The sequence below is a fragment of the Callospermophilus lateralis genome, chromosome 5 (assembly GCF_048772815.1).
Source record: "Callospermophilus lateralis isolate mCalLat2 chromosome 5, mCalLat2.hap1, whole genome shotgun sequence".
NCBI classification, from domain to species: domain Eukaryota; kingdom Metazoa; phylum Chordata; class Mammalia; order Rodentia; family Sciuridae; genus Callospermophilus; species Callospermophilus lateralis.
The window spans coordinates 157,292,332-157,312,380 of NC_135309.1; the positions used below are offsets into that span (position 1 = coordinate 157,292,332).

The 20,049-nt window shown below is 47.7% G+C and overlaps 1 protein-coding gene across 3 annotated transcripts; it reads left to right on the forward strand.

The window, feature by feature from the left end:
• Window positions 1-1,205: 1,205 nt before the first annotated feature.
• Window positions 1,206-19,862, forward strand: Cmbl (carboxymethylenebutenolidase homolog). 3 transcript variants are annotated; one of them, XM_076857476.2, is made up of 7 exons: window positions 2,248-2,340; window positions 10,869-10,971; window positions 11,342-11,574; window positions 13,399-13,506; window positions 14,944-15,086; window positions 17,681-17,772; window positions 19,157-19,862. In XM_076857476.2, the coding sequence occupies exons 3-7, from the start codon at window positions 11,360-11,362 to the stop codon at window positions 19,334-19,336; spliced, it is 738 nt and encodes a 245-aa protein (XP_076713591.2). In that variant the 5' UTR covers window positions 2,248-2,340; window positions 10,869-10,971; window positions 11,342-11,359; the 3' UTR covers window positions 19,337-19,862. The 3 variants fall into 3 exon arrangements, with proteins under 3 accessions (XP_076713590.2, XP_076713589.2, XP_076713591.2); XM_076857475.2 differs by lacking the exons at window positions 2,248-2,340; window positions 10,869-10,971 and adding an exon at window positions 1,206-1,227; XM_076857474.2 differs by lacking the exon at window positions 10,869-10,971 and having other exon boundaries at window positions 2,233-2,340.
• The last annotated feature ends 187 nt before the right edge of the window (window positions 19,863-20,049 follow it).

Consider the following 20,049-nt stretch of genomic DNA (forward strand, 5'->3'; position numbering starts at 1 on the left):
CTTGCTCATGAGGTTCCAGCTGGCTCACGATCTTTCCTGATTGTTCACCTACCTGGGAACTTTGACCTTCGACACTGGATACAGAGGCTTAGGGAGACAGTTTAACCAGCCTCTAAGTTATGTAAACGGATTCCCTGTAATAAACAGTCTGTGTGTGTATGCATACACCTATACACACATATGTGGACAGATCTCCTAGGGGTTCAGTTTCCCAGGTCCCTGGGCTTCCTGAATGAGAGTCTCTGTGGTTAGGTTCAGCACCCTGGGGTTTAACAAACCCTACAGGGATTCTGATGCATGCTCAAGCCTAATCCGGTAATTGCCTCATTTTTAAGGAAATAGGCCAAAGAGAAGCTACATGTCTTTGGGGGTAATGAAAAGAATGGAAATAGGAGGCATCCACTCATGAAGGCAAATACTAAACAGCCCCTGTTTTGAGAAACCTCAGGCTATATAACTTGTGAAAACCAGGCTTTCATCAACCACATTCAGTGGCCCAGTTATAGGTGACAGTTTCTCCTCTGGTCACACCCTTCTCAGCCGGGATCTCCTTCTCAAGCAGTCCTGACCTTTTAAAAAAGTGCATGCATAAATTTAATACTAGGTTAGCAAACTGCAGCAAGGCAGAGCCTGGTGAATATAAACTCCCTTCTATTAATAACAGTGTTATTAAATAAGAAGTTAGTAATGATGCTTAGGGAGCTAAATTTAGCAAATACAGAAAAATGATATGTAACTAGTCATATCTATTCTTTCCACATAAATGGAGCTTTAAGGATGCTGAAAGATCACTGGGCACTATGATACTCTCCTGTAATCCCAGGGGTTTGTGGGGCTGAGGCAGAAGGATTGCAAGTTCAAGGCCAGCCCCAGCAATTTAGCAAGGCCCTAAGGAACTCAGTGAAACCCTGTCTCAAAAATAAAAAGGGCTGGGGATATGGCTCTGTGGTAAACTGTCCCTGGATTTAATCCCCAGTACCAAAACAACAATAACAACAGCAACAACAAAAGATGTTTAAAAACAGTCATAGAAATAGTTTTGTTTTAGTAGAAAACTGTGCTTGCTTAGTCAACATCTGCTGTGCTGTTCTTCTCTTCCAAGGATCCTGCAACTTTGCTACTTGCACTTAATCAACAGAGAAGCAATTCCGCCCTTCCAGGAGGTACACAGGAGATGATAAGGGTCATGATTCCAGCTTTCTGTGACAAGTACCCTATGGAAATGTGGTTAAGTATCACACCTTACCTCTGGTCTCTGCTGTTATTAACTTGCTTGCCACCCCACCCAGGGCAAGAGTCCCCAGGGAAAGGTCTCAGCCTGGATCCACAGCTCTTCCTGTTAGGCATAGCTAAGTTAACATGGCTTCACCACCTAGGACCACAAGATTTTGGGTGAAATTCTTGTGGCAACAGGAAGTTGCTCCTCATTTTCTTGCACTGTTAACTTACTTTTCTTCTCTTTCTCTTTTCTTGTTCTTTCTTTTTAAAAATCTTTTATTGATTTTATTATTTTTTAAAATACACGATAGCAGTGGAATGCATTACAATTCTTATTACACATATAGAGCACAATTTTTCGTATCTCTGTTTGTATATAAATTATGTTGACACCCAAGTATGTGCCAGGGATTGAACACAGAGACACAGGGGCACATTTCCAGCTCTTTTTAAAAATTTTTTATTTTATTTACTTTTAAAGACAGGGTTCTGCTAAATTGGTTAGGGCCTCGCTAAATCGCTGAGGCTGGCTTTAAACTTGCAATCCTCTTGCCTCAGCCTCCGGAGCAGCTGGGATTACATGAGTGCACCACTGCGCCAGGCTACTGTTATTTTTTTCAAATAGCCTAATTTTGAGTTACAACCGAAAAGTTACAGGTCTCAGGAGCTGGGCACTACCTAAACGTCCCTGGCTGTCAGTCTCCCTCCTCCGGGCCTCCCGGCCTCGTCCCTCCCACCTGTTCTGGGGACACACTTCCCAACTCCCGGGCCACCCCGCCTCCCGCCCAGGGGACACCTCGTTGCGCCCCCCCCACGCCCGGCGTCGCTGCCCGCGCCCCTCCCCCTGCCTGCAGAACGCTTTCCCCCCGACTCCCCCCACCCGCTCGGGTGCCCCGGCTTCCCGCCTGTCCCCTCCCTTGGCTCGGTCTGTCCCTGGAGCCCACGAATCCGGGTCGAGCCTCGGCCCCGCCGGGAGGCCGGCGCCCTCCGTCACCGCGTCGGCCTCCCTCGGGGCCGAGGCTCCTCCCAGTCCCAGCGCTGGCTCTCCCCACTCGGCTCCCTGGGCTCCAGCTCCTGCTGCGGTCTCCCGGGCGCAGAGCAGTTCTCAGGCCGCGCCGCCAGGTAGGTGCGCGTCGCTGGGGACAGAATCCCCGGGGCTGTGCTCCACGTGGGTTTGCATTGTGGCAGAGGACTTCGCGGGGCGCAGGTGGGGACCTTACCAAAGTGCATTTCATAAGCGGGTTCTCCTTAAAGTGGCACGTTGTCCCTCCAAAGAAGCAGCGCCCTAAACCCGCCGTCACAGGCGACACATTTCCCATAGGTGGCTGGCCCTACACCTAAACTCAGGGAAATCACACTGTTTGCCAACTCGTGTTGGTTATTGCCACTGAAGACAGCGTCAGTAGTTGCTCCTCTGTGCCGCTGAATACTGTTTTTGCAGCTATTTCCCTGAGGTTGGACATTTTGGTCTTATGGCTTTTATGAGTATACAACTGGAGAAACAGCATATTTGCATGGACTCACTATCCATGTTTCCTTAACGTGCGCACAAAGGAGGAGGCGCGGTCACATTAAGAGGATGACATCGTGGATACTGGATAGGTCTGGACAGAAAAGACAGTACAGTGCACACCCTGGGTCAGACCCAGGCCGTGCTAACATTGGGTACTGCCATCTATGTCCACTTGCTGATGGAAACGGCCACCTGTTGTTTTCAGAGCCCATGTAAAATAAGGTGATCAGAAATGAGCCCTGCACATAACTGGGGAAGCCTGTCTAGGCCTGGGAACAGCTAGAGAAAAGGCAGGTCTGAGGCCGGTGTGGTCTCAGCCCCTGTAGCTTTCTAATCCATGCTATGGAAATTACAGACCCTAAGCAAAATACAAGAGCAATTACTGAAAAAGTCAATACCTGGAGGAGTTGACTTTCATACAGTCACCTAAGGTTAAGTATTGGCCCTGCCCTGCCCTGCCCCTGAAAGACTGGAAATCAGTTGCCCTGCAAGTTCCTACAATGTTCAACTAGTAAGACACCAGCCCTTCCCTGTTGGACTCTGCCTTTCTGTATTTATCTTCCCATGTCCCCGTGAATCCTGCTTCCCTGTTGCAGCACACTTGGCTTCTGTTTCTCAATTTCTAAAATGCCCAGCACTTTATTTCTTGAGTTCTTTGCTTGTTACAGTCTCATTTTTGTTGGTAAAAATATCTGTTTTCTAGCCAGGCGCAGTGGCACATGCCTGTAATCCCAGTGGCTCAGGGGGCTGATGCAGGAGGATTGCGAGTTCAAAGCCAGCCTCAAAAAAAAAGCAAGGTGCTAAGCAACTCAATGAAACCTTGTCTCTAAATAAAATACAAAATAGGGTTGGGAATATGGCTCAGTGGTCAAGTGCCTCTGAGTTCAATCCCCAGTAACCACCACCCCACCAAAAAAAATCTTTTGTTCTCTATTTCTGTTGTTCATTATGTGAGGAAGTTTGACTTCTGAGTTATTTATTTATTTATTTTTTTAAAGAGAGAGAGGGAGAGAGAATTTTAATATTTATTTTTTAGTTATCGGCGGACACAACATCTTTGTTTTATATGTGGTGCTGAGGATTGAACCCGGGCCGCACGCATGCCAGGCGAGCACGCTACCGCTTGAGCCACATCCCCAGCCCCTTCCGAGTTACTTAAATCCTTGGGGTACCATGGCAGGAAAAGCACATGCTGACCATTCTTTACTACCCGTTTCTGATTTCCACTGGTGTTTAGTTACACTGTTGAAAGATAATTTTCAGCAAAAGATAAAATCTATGACTTTTCCATACAGCTATAAAAGGCAGCACAGGTGAAGATTGTATTTTATTCATTATTCACTAAAGAGGGAAACAGGTAGATGTCTTAACTGGTTCAAAAAAGAAGTCAAGAAGTGCAAATGTATGTGGATCAGGGATGCCCCAGGGAGTTACAGGAGGAGGAGGAGGAGGAGGTACCTGGAGCCCAGGCGTTTGCAGATCATACCCTCAACAGAGATCCCTGTGGATTTTGACTTGTACTTTTGTAGAGGGAACTGTGTGAGGCAGAGATGAAGGGGCCACAGGAACCACTCTGTGGGTGAGTGGGCCTGTGATCATTCACAGCTATGCGGCATCTTGCATGAACGTTTATGGGAAAATCATGTGTTTTCTGCAGCCAGCCATGGGGACCTTGCCAAAGAATGTGCAATAAGGTGTCCTCTGTAGGGGTATGTCCTAGCCATCCCTGGTGCTACCAAGAGTGTGCCCTGACTCCTGTAGGCTTTGCCAGTGGAGACCACAGAGCTGATATCAGGGTGGTTAGGGTATGGCCCCAAACACACCTGCATGCAGTAGAGACGTCTTCCTTGTCGTACATGAGGACTTCATACTGAGGGCCCCACTGTGCATGTCAGGGCTACAGTCCTGGCCCTGTACTGGCCATATCACTCCTATGAAGGACCCTGTAACATCTAGGAGAAACTGCTTCAGTGGAAAAGTATCACCATTTATGCTTACCCTCCTGAGCTGTCTGATTCTAGACCTGCTCATTGAATTCAGATCTTTTCACAACTCTTCCTAGGTCATGTGTAACTGATAGACTGATAGATTTTGTAAAATCTGTCTTGACTTCTAGAGAATTGATTGACTTCCTCCTCTGAAAGACTGTTTTGTCTCTATTTGCATATAAATTTGTGATCTTGATTTTTTTTTTTTTTTTGCATTAGGGATTGAACCCAGTAGTGCTCAACCACTGAGCCACATCCCCAGTCCTCTTTCTTTCTTTCTTTTCTTTTCTTCTTCTTCTTCTTCTTTTTTTTTTTTGTATTTTATTTAGAGACAGAGTTTCTCTGAGTTGCTGAGGGCCTCATTAAGTAGCTGAGGCTGGCTTTGAACTCATGATCCTTCTGCCTCAGCCTCTCAAGCTACTGGGATTACAGGTATCCACTCCCGCACCCAGCTTGACCATCTGTATGAGAGTGACGGTTTCACATTTTTTCTGGAAATTATCTTTTCAGAAATTAATCATGGGGGAGGCAAAAATCCTGGAAGGCATATACAGAAAAATGTACTTATCATACAGTTAGCGGAGAGTCAAGGGCATGTTCCCTGGGACTTGCTGGGACTCCAGGCAGGCCAGTCCATAGCAACTCTGTCTATAGGACTTGGCCCCAACACATGGGCTCGGGCTAGCAGCTGTGAAAGGTCTGGGCCAGAGTCCAGCCTGCCACAGTTGGCACACCTAGCCCTCTCCTGGCTGCTGCCCCTTCTGAGAAATAGTAAACTTGAAATACCCATCTAGAAGGCCACTCTTTGGCTATAAAAATTTCTTCTGGAACGTGGACAACAATTGAAGACCAGCAAACGATTCATATCAGAGGCTGCTTTGGAACATCCAGTGTTTCCCCTGGTCCCAGGTCCTCACAGGATAGCTCAGGTGAGAACTCAGCCCATGTGCACTGGGCTGCTCAACTGTTGTGACATCTCTTCCTAATCATAGTTCCATAGGAGCTTGTGAAAAACAAAACCAAGAAAACAAGAGGCAATTTTTCCTTGGTTGGATAACTACTTATTAATTTATTTTCTTGTAAAATCTAGTTACCACAACTGGAGGTGCACACCTTGAATCCCAGCAGCTTGAGAGGCTGAGGTAGGAGGATCGCAAGTTCAAAGGCAGCCTCAGCAACTCAGCAAGGCCCAGAATGACTTTGTGAAGTCTCATCTCAAAGTAAAAAAAATAAAATGGACAGGGAATGTGGCTCAGTAGTTAAGTGCCCCTTTAATTCCTGATATAAAAAAAAAAAAAGTATACTATTTGTAATTATGAAACACTGAGAATGTTCAGGAAAATGAATGCAGGGAATAATAAAACAGCCATCCATTTTCATTTCACCCAGATTTAAAGGATACCATCTTGTCTTGTGGACTTCAAGTCAAAGCTTTTTAAGGAGATACAATGTAGCAAGTATAATTCCTGCCTGGTAACCACTTGGTTTCTTTCCTGTGCATGACATTTTTATTACAGTATATTTATTAATAATATATACATTGTTTTGTCATAAACATGTACTTAGCATCAAAATACCTGTTATCTTCTTACATAGCCTTGTTTTTGAGACTCCATATTGGTAAATATAAATGCAGTTCATTCATTCTGACATGTGATTTATTTCCTGGGCAGCTGTAACAAATTTCCTCAAAACAGAGGATAGAAATGCATTCTCTCAGTTCTGGAGGCTGGAAGTCCAAGCCATCAGGGCCATGCTCTCTCTGACACCCATGCGGGAGAGCACTTCCTTGCCTCTCTCAGTTTCAACGCAGCAGTCCTTGGTATTTCTTGAGTGGTAGACACCTCTCTCCACTCTATCGCCCTCTTAAAGTGGTCTTCTCTGCAGTGTGATTCTGTGTCCAGATTACCCCTTTCTTTTTTCCTTTTATTTTGGTATAGGGGACTGAGCCCAGGGTGCTTAACCACTGAACCACATTCCAGCCCTTTTTTATTTTTTATTTTGAGGCAGTGTCTCACTAAGTTGCTTAGGAGCTTGCTAAGTTGCTGAGGCTGGCCTCCATCCTAGTGTCTCAGCCTCCCATATGGCTGGGATTACAAGCATGTGCCGCCATGCCTTGCTAAAAATACCTCATGTATTTTATTTCTATTCTAAGTCTCCTTTTTTAAAAAAAATATTTTTAGTTGTTGATGGACCTTTATTTTTACTATTGATGTGCAGTGCTGAGAATTGAACTCAGTACCTCACACAGACTAGACAAGTGCCCTACCGTTGAGCTACAACCCCAACCCTAAGTCTCCTATTTTTTAAAAATGATATTTCATCCTAGTCTATGTTGTTTCTCCAATTTGTTTAGGACATCTTTTATCTTGTTGTAACTGTTATTGTCTTATTAACCTCATTGTCTTAGTTATCAAGATGAAAATTTACAAGTTTTTTTTTTTTTTTTTTTTTGGTGGTGGAAGATCCCAAGTATGTGGGGGGGATGCTCCTGGCCTCACTGGCCAGTCCCTCTCTGTCAGCACTCGGGCATCACCACCCCGCCCCCACCCCACTGTGAGGCAGATCCCAGACAGCTGCCCCTCAGGTTCATCACCATGATGTATCTACAGCAGACAAGGACCCTGCAGCGTAGCTCACACCAGCCTCCTCCCTGCCACGGCTGGCGATGGTTCCCAGGGTCCTTCTGTAGTCATCAGTATTCAATTTTCTACAATATCTTACTTAAAAGAAATAATCCTTCCTTTATGGCATATGTTATTTTGGGCTCCTTTAAGAAATTGGGCCTCACTTCAAGGTTGAACAAAGAGGAGTTCTACATCTCCTCCCAACAGTTGAGTTTTTTCCTGCTTAGGTTTCTGACCTCCGGCAGGTTTGCTGGCTGCGGTTGGTTTGTGATTTGTTTTCCCAGCTGTGCACCGTGGCCTTGGCCAGTCCACCCTCCCACTGTGGATCCACAGTGCCCTCCGGCTTCCTGGAAGGACTCTCAGAACCCGCAGAGTCTGGCCCCACGGCGGCCCTGACTGGGGAACCGTGCTCTCTCTGGGCCTTGGATCCCTACCTCTCCCTTCTCCAGGTCCAGTCCCACTCTCACCCTGAGCGTGACTCTGCTTCTTAGTTCTAAGAGCAAACATTTTCTTAAAGAGGGAACATTCCTGTATATCACCACGGTCACCGCACCTTAATCACACCTTATAAAACTGATACCAAGATGGGCACGTGGCTCAGGAGGCCAAAGCAGGAGGATTGAGAGCTCAAGGCCAGCCTCAGCAATTTAGCAAGGCCCTGAGCAACTCAGTGAGACCCTGTCTCTAAGTAAAATACAAACAAGGGCTGGGGATGTGGCTCAGTGGTTAAGTGCCCCGGGGTTCAATCCCTAGTACAAAACAAACAAACAAATAAAAATAAGATGGTACTACTGCATAGTATAAAGTGATGAGCGCTGTCATCCATATTCACTTTCCTGCTTGTCTTTGTGTGTCTCTTCTAGCTGTTCTCAATTCTGAACCACGACCTAGGTGAATCTGTTTTTCTCTTGTGTCTCTTAATCTAGAACTGTGTCACTGACTTTTTTTCTTTTTACATTTTGAGTTTTGGTGTTAGGCATATAAAACAGGTGAGAAATATTCCCATATTTTGCTATGCTACCAATTAGTCAATTTTGTGTTTTCAAATTTATTAGCCTAAAGTTGTTCATAGTAATTTTTTTTTTCTGAGACAAATCCTTTTTATTTTATTTTCTTAGTAGTTGAATAGAACTTTATTTATTTGTGTGTGGTGCTTACAATCAAACCCAGAGCCTCACACAGGCTAGGCAAGCGCTCTACCACTGAGCTACAACCCCAGCCCCCACAGGAGAAAAATCTTATGTATTCATTTACTTAAGGAAATAAAAGGAACCCAGGGCCGTGCCTTGCTGGGCCTGTGCTCTACCCCTGAGCTGGGGTGTCCCAGCTAAACGGAGCATCTTCAGATGCCTTTCCTTCTGGACCTGGTTTCTGGTTGACACGTGTTTTTCATTGTTTCCTTTTGATTAACTCGTTGGGCTGGAGCTGTGCCTAGTTCATGACTGTCCAAGGAAGCCAATTTCAGTCTTTTTGGATTTTCCCCAATGCCTGTCTTCATGTCCTTGTTTTCTCTGTGTCGGGCTTGCTGTGGGCTGAGTGCTTGTGTCCCCCCAGTTCATGTGTGGACCCCCGTCCTCAGGTGATGATGATACTGGGAGGTGAGACCTCCGGGAGGTGCAGAGGTCGGGAGGGTGGAGAGCTCAGGACAGGGGCCAGCGCCCTCATTAAGAGGCCCCAGGGAGCTGCCTCCTCCCTCCATGGTGTGAGGACACGGGAGAAGCACCCACTGTGAGGCGAAAAGTGCCCCCCACCAGACTCTGAGCCTGCCTTCATCTTGCTCTTGGCTTCTCAGTCTCCAGAACTGGGAGAACCACGCCTCAGTTTAGGAGTTATGTAGCTGTATTTTGTTACAAGATGAATACACGAAGACGGGGGTTATTCAATTATTTTCCTTAACTCATTTTTTTTGGGGGGGGAGGGGATTGGGGATGGAACCCAGGGGCACTTAACCACTGAGCCATATCCCTAGCCTTTTTATTTTTTGAGACAGGGTCTTGCTATGTTGTTTAGGGCCTTGCTAAGTCGCTGAGACTGGCTTTAAACTCATGATCCTCCTGCCTCAGGCTCCCCAGCCCCTGGGATTACAGGCATGCACTACTTCTTAACTTCTTGATGCTTGGTTTATTTTCATTTTTTCCTCTTGTCTAATATATGCAATCTTCATTGTAAAGATTTCTCTAAGTATTGATTTTTATCATTTTTTGCTATGTAGTATTTTCTTTGTCATTCAGTTCTAGGCCTTTTGACTTCCTATTTTGATTTCCTTATACATGTAGAACTTTTTTTTTTATGTAAAATCATGGTTGAAACTTGCATTTTGGCCAAGCCCCATGGTACACCCCTATAATCCCAGTGGTTCGAGAGGCTGAGATAGGAGGATTGTGAGTTCAAAGCCAGCCTCAGCAACTTAGTGAGGTCCTAAGCAACTCAGTGAGACCCTGTCTCTAAATAAAATACAAAAAGGTCTGGGGATGTGGCTCGGTGGTTAGTATGCAGGTAGTTTACTAAGTGTTCACATCTGCTTGGAGAGGCTTTGCTGGCTAATTGTTAGTGAAGGGCCTACCTATATCTTTGGGTTAAATGTTCCTAACTCCCTCTTTCTGATGGAACACTAAATTTTAAAAAATCCAGCATGAGAATCTGTCTTAATGAGTGAGTTAACAGGTTTACATTTATTTGGATTCTTTCAGCTACATAACTCCATACTGTGGCGGTGAGCAAGTTTTCTGTTTTGTTCTTTAAGCTTTGTGGGTCTGCTCTCCTTTCAAACCCCCTCTCACTGGGCTGTTCTATCTGGTCTTCGTTTCTTTGGGTGGCTTCTGTGGGTAGTATTCACGGTGCTCCCCTCTTGGACGGGGCAGTGCTCTTCGGCCTGGACCGTGGCCGTCTTGCGGTGAAGTGGGTCTGGTGTGCTTCTGCCAGGTTCTCCAGCGGCTTCCTGGCCCAGGGCCACCGTCACCTTCGTTTCTCAGGCTGCTAAGTACGCCTGCTTTGCAAGTCCCGTCTCAGTGTGGGGGTGCTTGTCCCCTTCCACTGGGAGCTGAAGGTGAGGTGAGCTTCTCGTCCGCCTTCCTGATCCTGGTTGATAGAGCTTCTCTTGTTCTGTTTTGAGACCCCCCCACCCTGTGAACTTCCAGGGCTTGACCTTGCAGAGGTGTGTCCTGGTTGCCAGTTCCCATCTGGGGTGGTCCTAGGCCTCACTGGACACCAATCCTAAGCCACCTGATTGTCTGGCTCTGTGCCTGCCATCACTGTGCTGCTTTACCATCTGCCGTGTGACTTTCAGTTTCCTCTCCAGCCCTGGCCCCTGGGGACCCTTTTCCTGTGAGCTCTGCCATTTTTATCGTTATTAGTGTTTATATTCAATCTGGCATTTCTACTGTCGGTAATGGGGATGGCTCCTCCTGGGCCCTCATCTTCTTTGTTGCCAGAGCCAGAATTGCCATCAGTTTCTTCCTTTTTCTCCAACCACTGAGCCACATCCCCAGGCCTTTTTTTTTTTTTTTTTTGTATTTTATTTAGAGACAGAGTCTCACTGAATTGCTGAGTGCCTCGATGTTGTTGAGGCTGGCTTTGAACCCGTGATCCTCCTGTCTCAGCCTCCTGAGCTACTAGGAATTCAGAGGTGGGCTGCTACACCCAGCACCATTAATTTCTTTTACAGTAAATACCACAGATGGATTTAAAATGATGTTTTCTAGAATTTTTTTTTTTGGTACCAGGTATTGAACTCAGGGGCCCTTTACCACTGAGTCACATCCCTAGCCCTTTTTATTATTTATTTAGAGACAGAGTCTCGCTAAATTGCTTTAGAGCCTTACTAAGCTGTTGAGGCTGGTATTGAGTTTGCAATCCTCCTGCCTCAGCCTCCCCATCTTCTGGGATTACAGGGTGCACCACCATGCCTGGTTGTTTCCAATACTCTTGATTATCGTTCACGATCTGTGATCTTTAGATCTGAGCCATCCAGCCTACACTGTGTGTTTTCTCCGTAGCTGACTTTGAGGTCTCCGATGGCTAACGAAGCTCATCCCTGTCCCTGTGACATTGGCCACAGACTAGAGTATGGAGGCATGGGGCAGGAAGTCCAGGTCGAACACATCAAGGCTTATGTCACCAGATCCCCAGTCGATGCAGGCAAAGCCGTGATTGTCATTCAAGACATATTCGGGTGGCAGCTGCCCAACACCAGGTACATGGCTGACCTGATTGCAGGAAACGGATACACGTGAGTACAAAATCCTGTTCCTTTGCTTAATTCATGTGAATTTCTGTGGTCCATTTTGTTCTTCAGAAAGAGAAACAAAAGCCAAAGCCTTCTCCTCGTTCTCTCTGCTTCCTCCCCTCCCTGTGGTGCAGGGGGGGCGCTGCCAAGGGGTCCTGAAGGGCTGCCTCCTGGAAGACACCCCAGTCCCTGGGCCTCGGTCCTCCTGGGGGTTCCTGGCCCTATAGACTCTGGGACAGGGTCCTCTCACCACACACAGGACAGGACACCTTTGCACACATCCCCAGCTCTGAAATGGACCCATTTTTGGGCCCCTGAAGCATGTAAGCCTTGGGTCAGATTTCATGTGGACAGGAGGTACCCCTGGCTCATCCTGATCCAAGCGTGTCCCCTCCTGGCTGTATCTGAATTAGACTGGGTTCCAGAAAGAGCACAGCGAGACTTGGCTCATCACTCTGCGTTACGCCATGGCCACCCTTGGTAGAAGCTTCAGGAAAGCATGCAGATGAGTAGAACCATCCTTCTCCTCCCGCTTCAGAGAGCGGAAAGCCCAGTGGCCCTGGGCTGGGGACACCATGAGATGGCTTTGTTTTCTCTAAAGGAGAGGCTGCAGAGCTGACGGGAACCTACCTTGTTTTCCTCAGTAGAGAAACTGACTTAAAGGAACCACAGCTGCTGTGGCGTGAAAAGATGTCACCGTTCATGTCCCCAGGCTCCCTGGAGGATGAAGCAACCTCGATTTTTAGGGCAAGACTGACGATAAGCGGCCAGCCCTGATGCCTCTGGCTTAGGCAGAAGTGCCAAAGGCGTGACCGGGAGCGGGGGCCCCCAGTCCTGCCAGCAGCCCTTTGAGGAGGACTGTCCCCTGGCCATTTGGCAGATCAGGAAACCAGGGCATAGATGGAGGTTTGCAGTCATGCGATGCCCCCGGCCCCCCTGAGCCAGCAGCCAGCTGACCGGGGCTGAGTGGGCTTGGGGCTCCTGGAGTCCCGCGGGTGTCCTTAGCTGGAGTCAGAGCAGCGTGGCTGTCTGTGACTTGCAAGGCACCTTCGCATTGACACCACTCACTCTACCCTCAAGACTCTCCTCGGAGGCTGCAGCGCAGAGTGCCGTCCATTGGTCCATCAAGAGAGAGAGGCTAAGAGTGGCCCAGTGACTTGGGGTCACACCATAGTGGGTGGGTCACACCCGAGTGGGACTTTCCTGAGCCAGGTTTTGGGGCTGCGCCCCCTCTGACTTTGGGAAGGGCTCCGTCCCTCCTGGCTTGATGGGAGGGAATGACCTGGACTCTGGAACCTGGCTTGTTCTCCCTGTCTGGCCTCTTCTAGAACCCACGGTGGACCTTACTCTCTGGGCAGGAAACTGTGTCCTGTTGGAGCCTGGGTGGAGGCCTGGGAAGTTGCTTGCTCATAGTGACTGGCCATGCGGACCACGTGTCCCAGGCCAGTGGGAGAGTCCAGGGGGCTCCTGGCCCTGCAGAGAGGTGCAGCCCTGGGGGAGGGGACAGGAGGGGCCCTCCAGCTGCCAGCCACAGGCCCTCATGTCGTCTAGTGCTGGAGTGTCCCAGGGGAGTGCCCAGTGGCCCTGTCCTGCCCAGGGCGGGTGGCTCCCCGACTGGAGGCCAAGTGCCTGCAGTTGTGAAATCTGAGACACTGGGACTTGGCACCAGTTGCCTTTTTTGCTGCAATCAAAGTTGGCCTTTGTGGCCACCAGTTTCCCTTCTCTGTAACCAGAGCTGCCACCTGAGCAAGTGGCTAAAGAAACGTAAACAAATGCTGTGTCCAGGCCACTGTGAACCCAGGGCTGACTGACGTCCACGTTTCACAGAACCATCGTTCCCGACTTCTTTGTGGGGCAAGAGCCGTGGAGCCCCACTGGTGACTGGGCCATCTTCCCTGAGTGGCTGAAAACAAGAAATGCCAGGAAGATCGATAGGTAAGTCACCCCAGGCACGGCAGCACGGGGCAGCTGGAGGGGAGAGGGCCTGGCTTCACCTGGAGAGGCCTCGGGTCCTCCCTCCTCCCGGGAGGACCTCCGTGACTGGCCCAGAGGGTCCGCCCTACAGCATAAAGGCAGAAGGTTGGATCTGCTGCAGTGTGTGAGCTGGAGGTAAAGCCGACAAGAACTCCGGCCACCCCAGCAGATTCAGCGGCTTCCTTCTCAGAGGGAGGATTGGAAGGGGTGGGCAGAAGCTTTGTGTCCCATCAGGTGTTCATTTACATCCATAACGAACCCATCCTGAATGCTTAAGCAGTCATGAGAGTTACTGTCTTATAGAACTGAGAAAAGGTAGGTATTGGCTTCATTCTCAGGTAGCTCTTGCCTCTGGGTGGCAAAGTGGCTGCAGCAGCTCTAACCTTCCATTGCTTCTCTCCCAATAACCCAGCAAGCCTCATTTTGTCTCTTTGGTTATGACTGGATCAGAAGGTCTTCCTCCAAGTAATCATTGTGGCCAGGAGATTGCTCTGCTATGGTTTGCCAGGCAGCGGCCACCTATTCTACTCCTAGAACCGAAAGCAGAGCGCTCTAATGTGTGTGGATGGAGGGGTACTTCATCCACAGCTGGATTCTTAGGCAGCAGAAAGCATCCAGTGTTCACCCAAGTAGAAGAATATTTATAGAAATGCCCTCCTGCCCATCTCCCCAAATGAAGGCATTTATTCCTAAAATGAAAGCATTCAAGAAAGTAAAAAACCTGAAGGGCCCAAGCTGTTCTTGTTACATTTGATTTTGCAGAATTACTTCATCACTGCTCTTGTCATGTCATGAAGAGAACTGAACGCACACAGCAGGCTGTCACATGTTCGTTTGAATGTGCTCAAATATACGTTGTGTTTTAAAGAATGAGGTGACAGAGCTGCTTTGTTCTTTTGTTTAAAAAAAAATTATAAATAGATCGCACTTCTTCCCATCAGATCCGATAGAACTTTCTGGGCTGGCCTTGCACCCGGAGCTGCACTTTGTAATGAACCACTGCCAGACAGGGCCACTATTCTAACAGCCCTGGTGGCTTTCCAGGTTGAGCTCGGCTCTTTGGGCAGAGGAGGCAGGGGCGATGCAGAGCGGTGGGTCGCAGGGAAGGACGCCTGTGTCGGATCAGAGAGCCTGTGGGACGGCTCAGTCAGACCAGCACCTCCCTGAGTGGACATGGGGGGACACAGCGGCTTCTCTCCCGAGGCCGGGAAGGGCGCCGTGTGTTTCTGGGCTGGGGGGCGCCGGGGGAGGTGCACGCTGGAGGGGGCTGAGGCTGGAGCTCGGGAGCGGGGACCCTGGGCAACTTCAGAGGACAGTGGCCGAAGCTGCCCGCTCACCCCGCTCGGCCCTGCCCGGCGCCCAGGGTAACCCGGACCTGAAAGCTTCTCTCCATTCCAGAGAGTTCGAGGCTGTCCTGCGGTACCTGAAGCAGCAGTGCCAGGCCCGGAAGATCGGCGTCGTGGGCTTCTGCTGGGGGGGCATCGCCGTGCACCACGTGATGATGACGTACCCAGAACTCAGGGCGGGGGTGTCCGTCTACGGTGAGTCCGCTCGTGCCTGTCCCCGGGAGGGTGGGCGCACTCCTGTGCCCTCAGGGCGGTGGGTGAGCCCCGGTCGCCACGGGCCTCTCCCCGGGTGCAGCCCAGAACCCATAGTGCGAGGCCAGGCCCGTGAAGACATGGGCTTTGAGATGGGCAGGCGGTGCCCGGTGCTGACCGCGGGCCTGAGGTGGGAGGAGCACTCGAGTTCAGGAGTGAAGATGGGCAGGGGCTGTGGCAGGGGCAGGGCAGGGACTGGGCAGGGGCTGGGCAGGGGCTGTGGCAGGGGCAGGGCTGTGGCAGGGGCAGGGCTGTGGCAGGGGCAGGGCTGTGGCAGGGGCTGTGGCAGGGGCAGGGGCTGGGGCTGGGGCAGGGGCAGGGGCTGGGGCTGGGGCAGGGGCTGGGGCAGGGGCAGGGCTGGGCTGGGGCAGGGGCTGGGGCTCAGGGGTGCAGCGCTTGCCTGGCACTGGGTTTGATCCTCAGCAGGCATGCAAAAATACAAAAACAAAGTGTTGTGTCTACCCACTATGTACCTATATTTATATCTATCTATATCTCTATATCTATCTGTATGTAGATATAGATATATAAATATATATAGATTAGCTAGGTAACATGGCAAGACCTTGCTTCAAAAAAAAAAAAAACACCTTTAAAAATTTGAAAATAATTTTGGAGATTGTAGGTTTGTAATATGGTAACCACAGGGTATCATCGGGAGTGAGCATCCTGCATTCCACTCTAAGATCTCATCTCAACTCCTGTCAGAATGGCAATCATCAAGAATACAGGCAGCAATAAATGTTGGTGAGGGTGTGGAGAAAAGGCGCACTCATACGTTGCTGGTGGGACTGCAAATTGGTGCAACCACTGTGGAAAGCAGTGTGGAGATTCCTAAGAAAATTGGGAAGGGAACCGCCATTTGACCCAGCAGCTTCTACATTTAGTCAAAACAAACCAGAGTTATCATAGCAAGGAAATGAAAGCACTGTGTCTGTATGTAGACACTACATGCCAAGTATGTGTTACAGAAGTACTCAGAATGGACAGGGTGTGTGGTGCATGCTTGGGATCCCAGTGACTTGGGAGACTGATAGAAAGTTCAAGGCCAAGTGGGGTGCAGTGGTACACACCTGTAATCCCAGCGGCTGAGAAGGCTGAGGTAGGAAGATCACAAGTTCAAAGCCTCAGCAACTTCACAAGGCCCTGAGCAACTTAGTGAGACCCTGTCTCAAATATCAAAAAATAAAAATGGCTGGGGATGTGGCTCAGAGTTCAATTCCCAGTACTAAAAGAAGGAAAAAAGAAAAAGAAAGGAGAGAGAGAGAGAGAAAAAAAAAGAAAATTCAAGGCTAGCTTGAGCTACTTCCTGGGACCCTCAACAACTCAGTGAGACTGTGTTTCAAAATGAAGTAAAAAAAAGGATTGGATATGTAACTCAGTGGTAAAGCACCCCTGAGTTCAATTCCTAGTACCTGTCCCCCACTCCTACCCATAAAAGCATTGAGACTAAAATATTTTGGAAAAAAAAATATAAAGACACAAGGAAATTGAAATATGGTAACCACAGGGTATCGTCGGGAGTGAGCATCCTGCTAGTGGGTCACCAAGTTCTTTTCCATCAGAGTGTCATGAAGTAATACCTGTACCAGTGATTCTTATTTGGCTTAATGGTTCCTCACTGTAGTATTTTCACCTACGTTTGGCATTAAAAAAAACTCTTTAAATATTAACTTCTACGAAAGAAAGCAGACTCAGTAAATGACCAGTTGGGCTAGAGCACGGGGCACCTCTAGTTAGGCCCAAAGGTGCCTTTGTGTGAATTAGCAGAAGGTGCTTGTGTGGACGCCTCACTGGCGCCACCTCCTGGCTGCTGCTGTGAGGTACGTGAGCTGCTGAGCCTGGTGGGGGCGAGTCCAGGGGACTTTCAGCTGCTGTCCAGCCACATAGCTTTGCTGTGCTGCTGTCAGGAAGTTGAAAAAGATTATTTTTTTCCCTTTTAAAATGATAACTTAGGTCGACTTCTTTCTCCACAGAAGCGGGCGTTCCTGAGGGTTGTCTAGAACCCCTGGGCTGGGCGGAGCATGCTTCTGACAGATCAGTCTCTAACCTTCTGAGTCAAGGAGGAAAACTAATTTTTCAGAGAATGACCAGGCAGTCGCAGGCTTGTCTGAGCATAAAGGCCCATTCCAAACCACCCGGTGCATTGAAGTCAGAACCTGTGGGACTTGGGTGGGCAGAGGGAAAGTTCCAGAACAGTGGTTTGGCAGCTCTCACTTCTGTGCAAGTGAAGGCAAACCCCAGGAGGGATACTCGTTAGACCTTCTGCGTCTTCACGGAGCAGCCTGCAAGGCCTGATTCCACACCTTGATGGCTTCACTTCTAGTGAGTGAGCCGGAGGGCCAGGTCTGGCTGGACGAGTCCCCCTGTTACACTAATTGTGTAGGCCAGGCCACTACTGTGGAACTGCCAAAAAAATAAACAAAGCCCCCCCCCCCAAATACATTTTTACTTTGAATAATCAAACCAAATTGAGGCAGTTTTCTGTGGCATGACTATGAAAATCATAGTCTCATGCCCCTGAACCCATCTTTCAGGCATTGTCAAGGATTCTGAAGATATTTACAGTTTAAAGAACCCCACGTTGTTCATTTTTGCTGAAAATGATGCTGTGATTCCCCTGGAGCAAGTAAGTTGGCACCTTTCCTCTTCTCATTTGTGTGTTTAAGAGCAGATCTCGACATTTTGAGGGAGAGGTCTCAAAGCATTCATTAATTGCTGTTCCAGATGTTTTTCAACATAGACATTTTTAAAAGATGAGTTTTACCAGAGATTAAGAGTAGTGGGTGTGGGGATATAGCTCAGTTGGTAGAGTGCTTGTCTCACATGCACAAGGCCCTGGGTTCAATCCCTAACACCAAAAAAAAAAAAAAAAAAAAAAAAAGAAAAAGTGTAGAATTATGCCAGGTGTGGTGATGCTCACCTGACATCCCAGTGGCTAAGGAGGCCTAAGGCAGGAGGATTGTGAGTTCAAAGCCAGCCTCAGCAACAGTGAGGAGCTAAGCAACTCAATGAGACCCTGTCTCTAAATAAAATACAAAAAAAGGACTGGGGGTGTGTCGCAGTGGTTGAGCGCTACTGAGTTCAAACTCCAGTACACCCTCCCCAACACACACACACACACACACACACAAGAGTAGGATTAATTGTAACTTCCTCAAATATGCTTATTTAATATGACATCAAGTGTTCTCAGATGGCCTGGTCATTGGACAAAGAAATGGGTCCTGCCTCCGACCACTCCATGGTGACCCTTGAGTCACCATAAGGTATTTTACCTTAAAGATGGATGTGTTAGATCCAGTAAATTGATAAAGAAAAAGCAGAAGAGAAGTATGATTCAAAGCCATCATTTGCCAATTATTAGTAGTAACTGATATGTTAATGCAAATGATTTTAGATGCAGATGGTCCCTGACTCATGGTGGTCTCCCTTAGGAATTTTCAACTCAAGATGGTGTGAAAATGACAACCTGTTCTTTGAATTGTGAAGGTGGATCTTTTTCTGGGCTAGCAATATTTGGCGTGATCCTCTGTAAGGGTAGACAGGGACGGTTAGCCCTGCAGTCAAGAGGGGGAAAAGAGCAACACTGCATGGTGTGTCCTGTGTTGCTAAGACAGGCTGGGCATCAGGTCAGGCGTACTCAATGCATTTTTTTTTGAGCGGGATGGGGCGGGCATTGAGGCATTGCACAGCCAAGCAAATACTTCACCATTGTACTCTACCCCTAGCCTCTCACATTTTCAACTCATCATGTGTTTATTTGGACATGATTCCATATAAGCCTGTAATTGCTGTTGTATCATATTTATATTACTCCAGAATCTTTGCCAGCAGCAAGAATTGTGTTAATTATAAATTATAGTTAAAATTTGGAATAGCTGTGGAACTCGTTTACAATTTAAAGAATTGATGTTAAATCTCTTTTATGAACACTCACTGAAGATTTAGAGAATGAAAAATGTTGCTAACAAGTTAAAATCACGTCATCACAAAAATGTTTTGCATACCAGGTCTCTTTGCTGACGCAGAAGTTGAAAGAACACTGCAAGGTTGAATATCAAATTAAAACATTTTCTGGGCAAACCCATGGTTTTGTGCATCGCAAGAGAGAAGATTGTCTACCTGCTGACAAGCCTTACATTGATGAGGCGAGAAGGAATTTAATCGAGTGGTTGAACAAGTACATTTAGTAGTGAACAGGTACACTCTCAAAACAAGACTCAACCAAACAGTTGCCTTCCAATACTTACCATTTGATTTTTTTTACTTTAAATAATTTCAGGATTCCAACATTTATTTTATATAATCTAAAATGCATTCAGTGGAAAATGTTAATATATGAAAATAATTTTAACATGTTTAAATAAAAAATAAAAATGAAATAAAAAAAGAATAGTTCTGTACCTGGGGAATCTGAATGATCAATACCCTAGCTATTAGAAAACACTTGGGCTCTCCAGGGAACCAGCTGAGAGCACAAGTGTGGCCTCTCTGGTCTTTAACTGAACACATCCTTTAAAATGACTAAGGTGTGAAGAAACTTAACTGTGAGCTGGGGCAGAGTAAGATACACTTGGACTTTGTCTTAAGAGAACTGAATTTGTCACATTTATGCTGTAATGAGAAATGTTATAATTAAAATGTTCCCATGGATCTAACTGTATCAGGCTAATAAACTGACTTTGATGTCTCTGGGTTGCAGAGGCTGGCTTTAGACTCTTGATTCTCTGTGCCTAGTTTATTTCTAAACAGAATGATTGAGTAGAGTAACCATCCTGCAGTTTTCTAGGCAGTGGTTTCCCGACCCTGGGGCTGGGGCTTACTGTGACGGTGGATAGTGAAGTCCCTAGTGTGTACTTGCTTCTCCTCAGGACTGTTATGACTTAGGTAGGGCAAATGACAT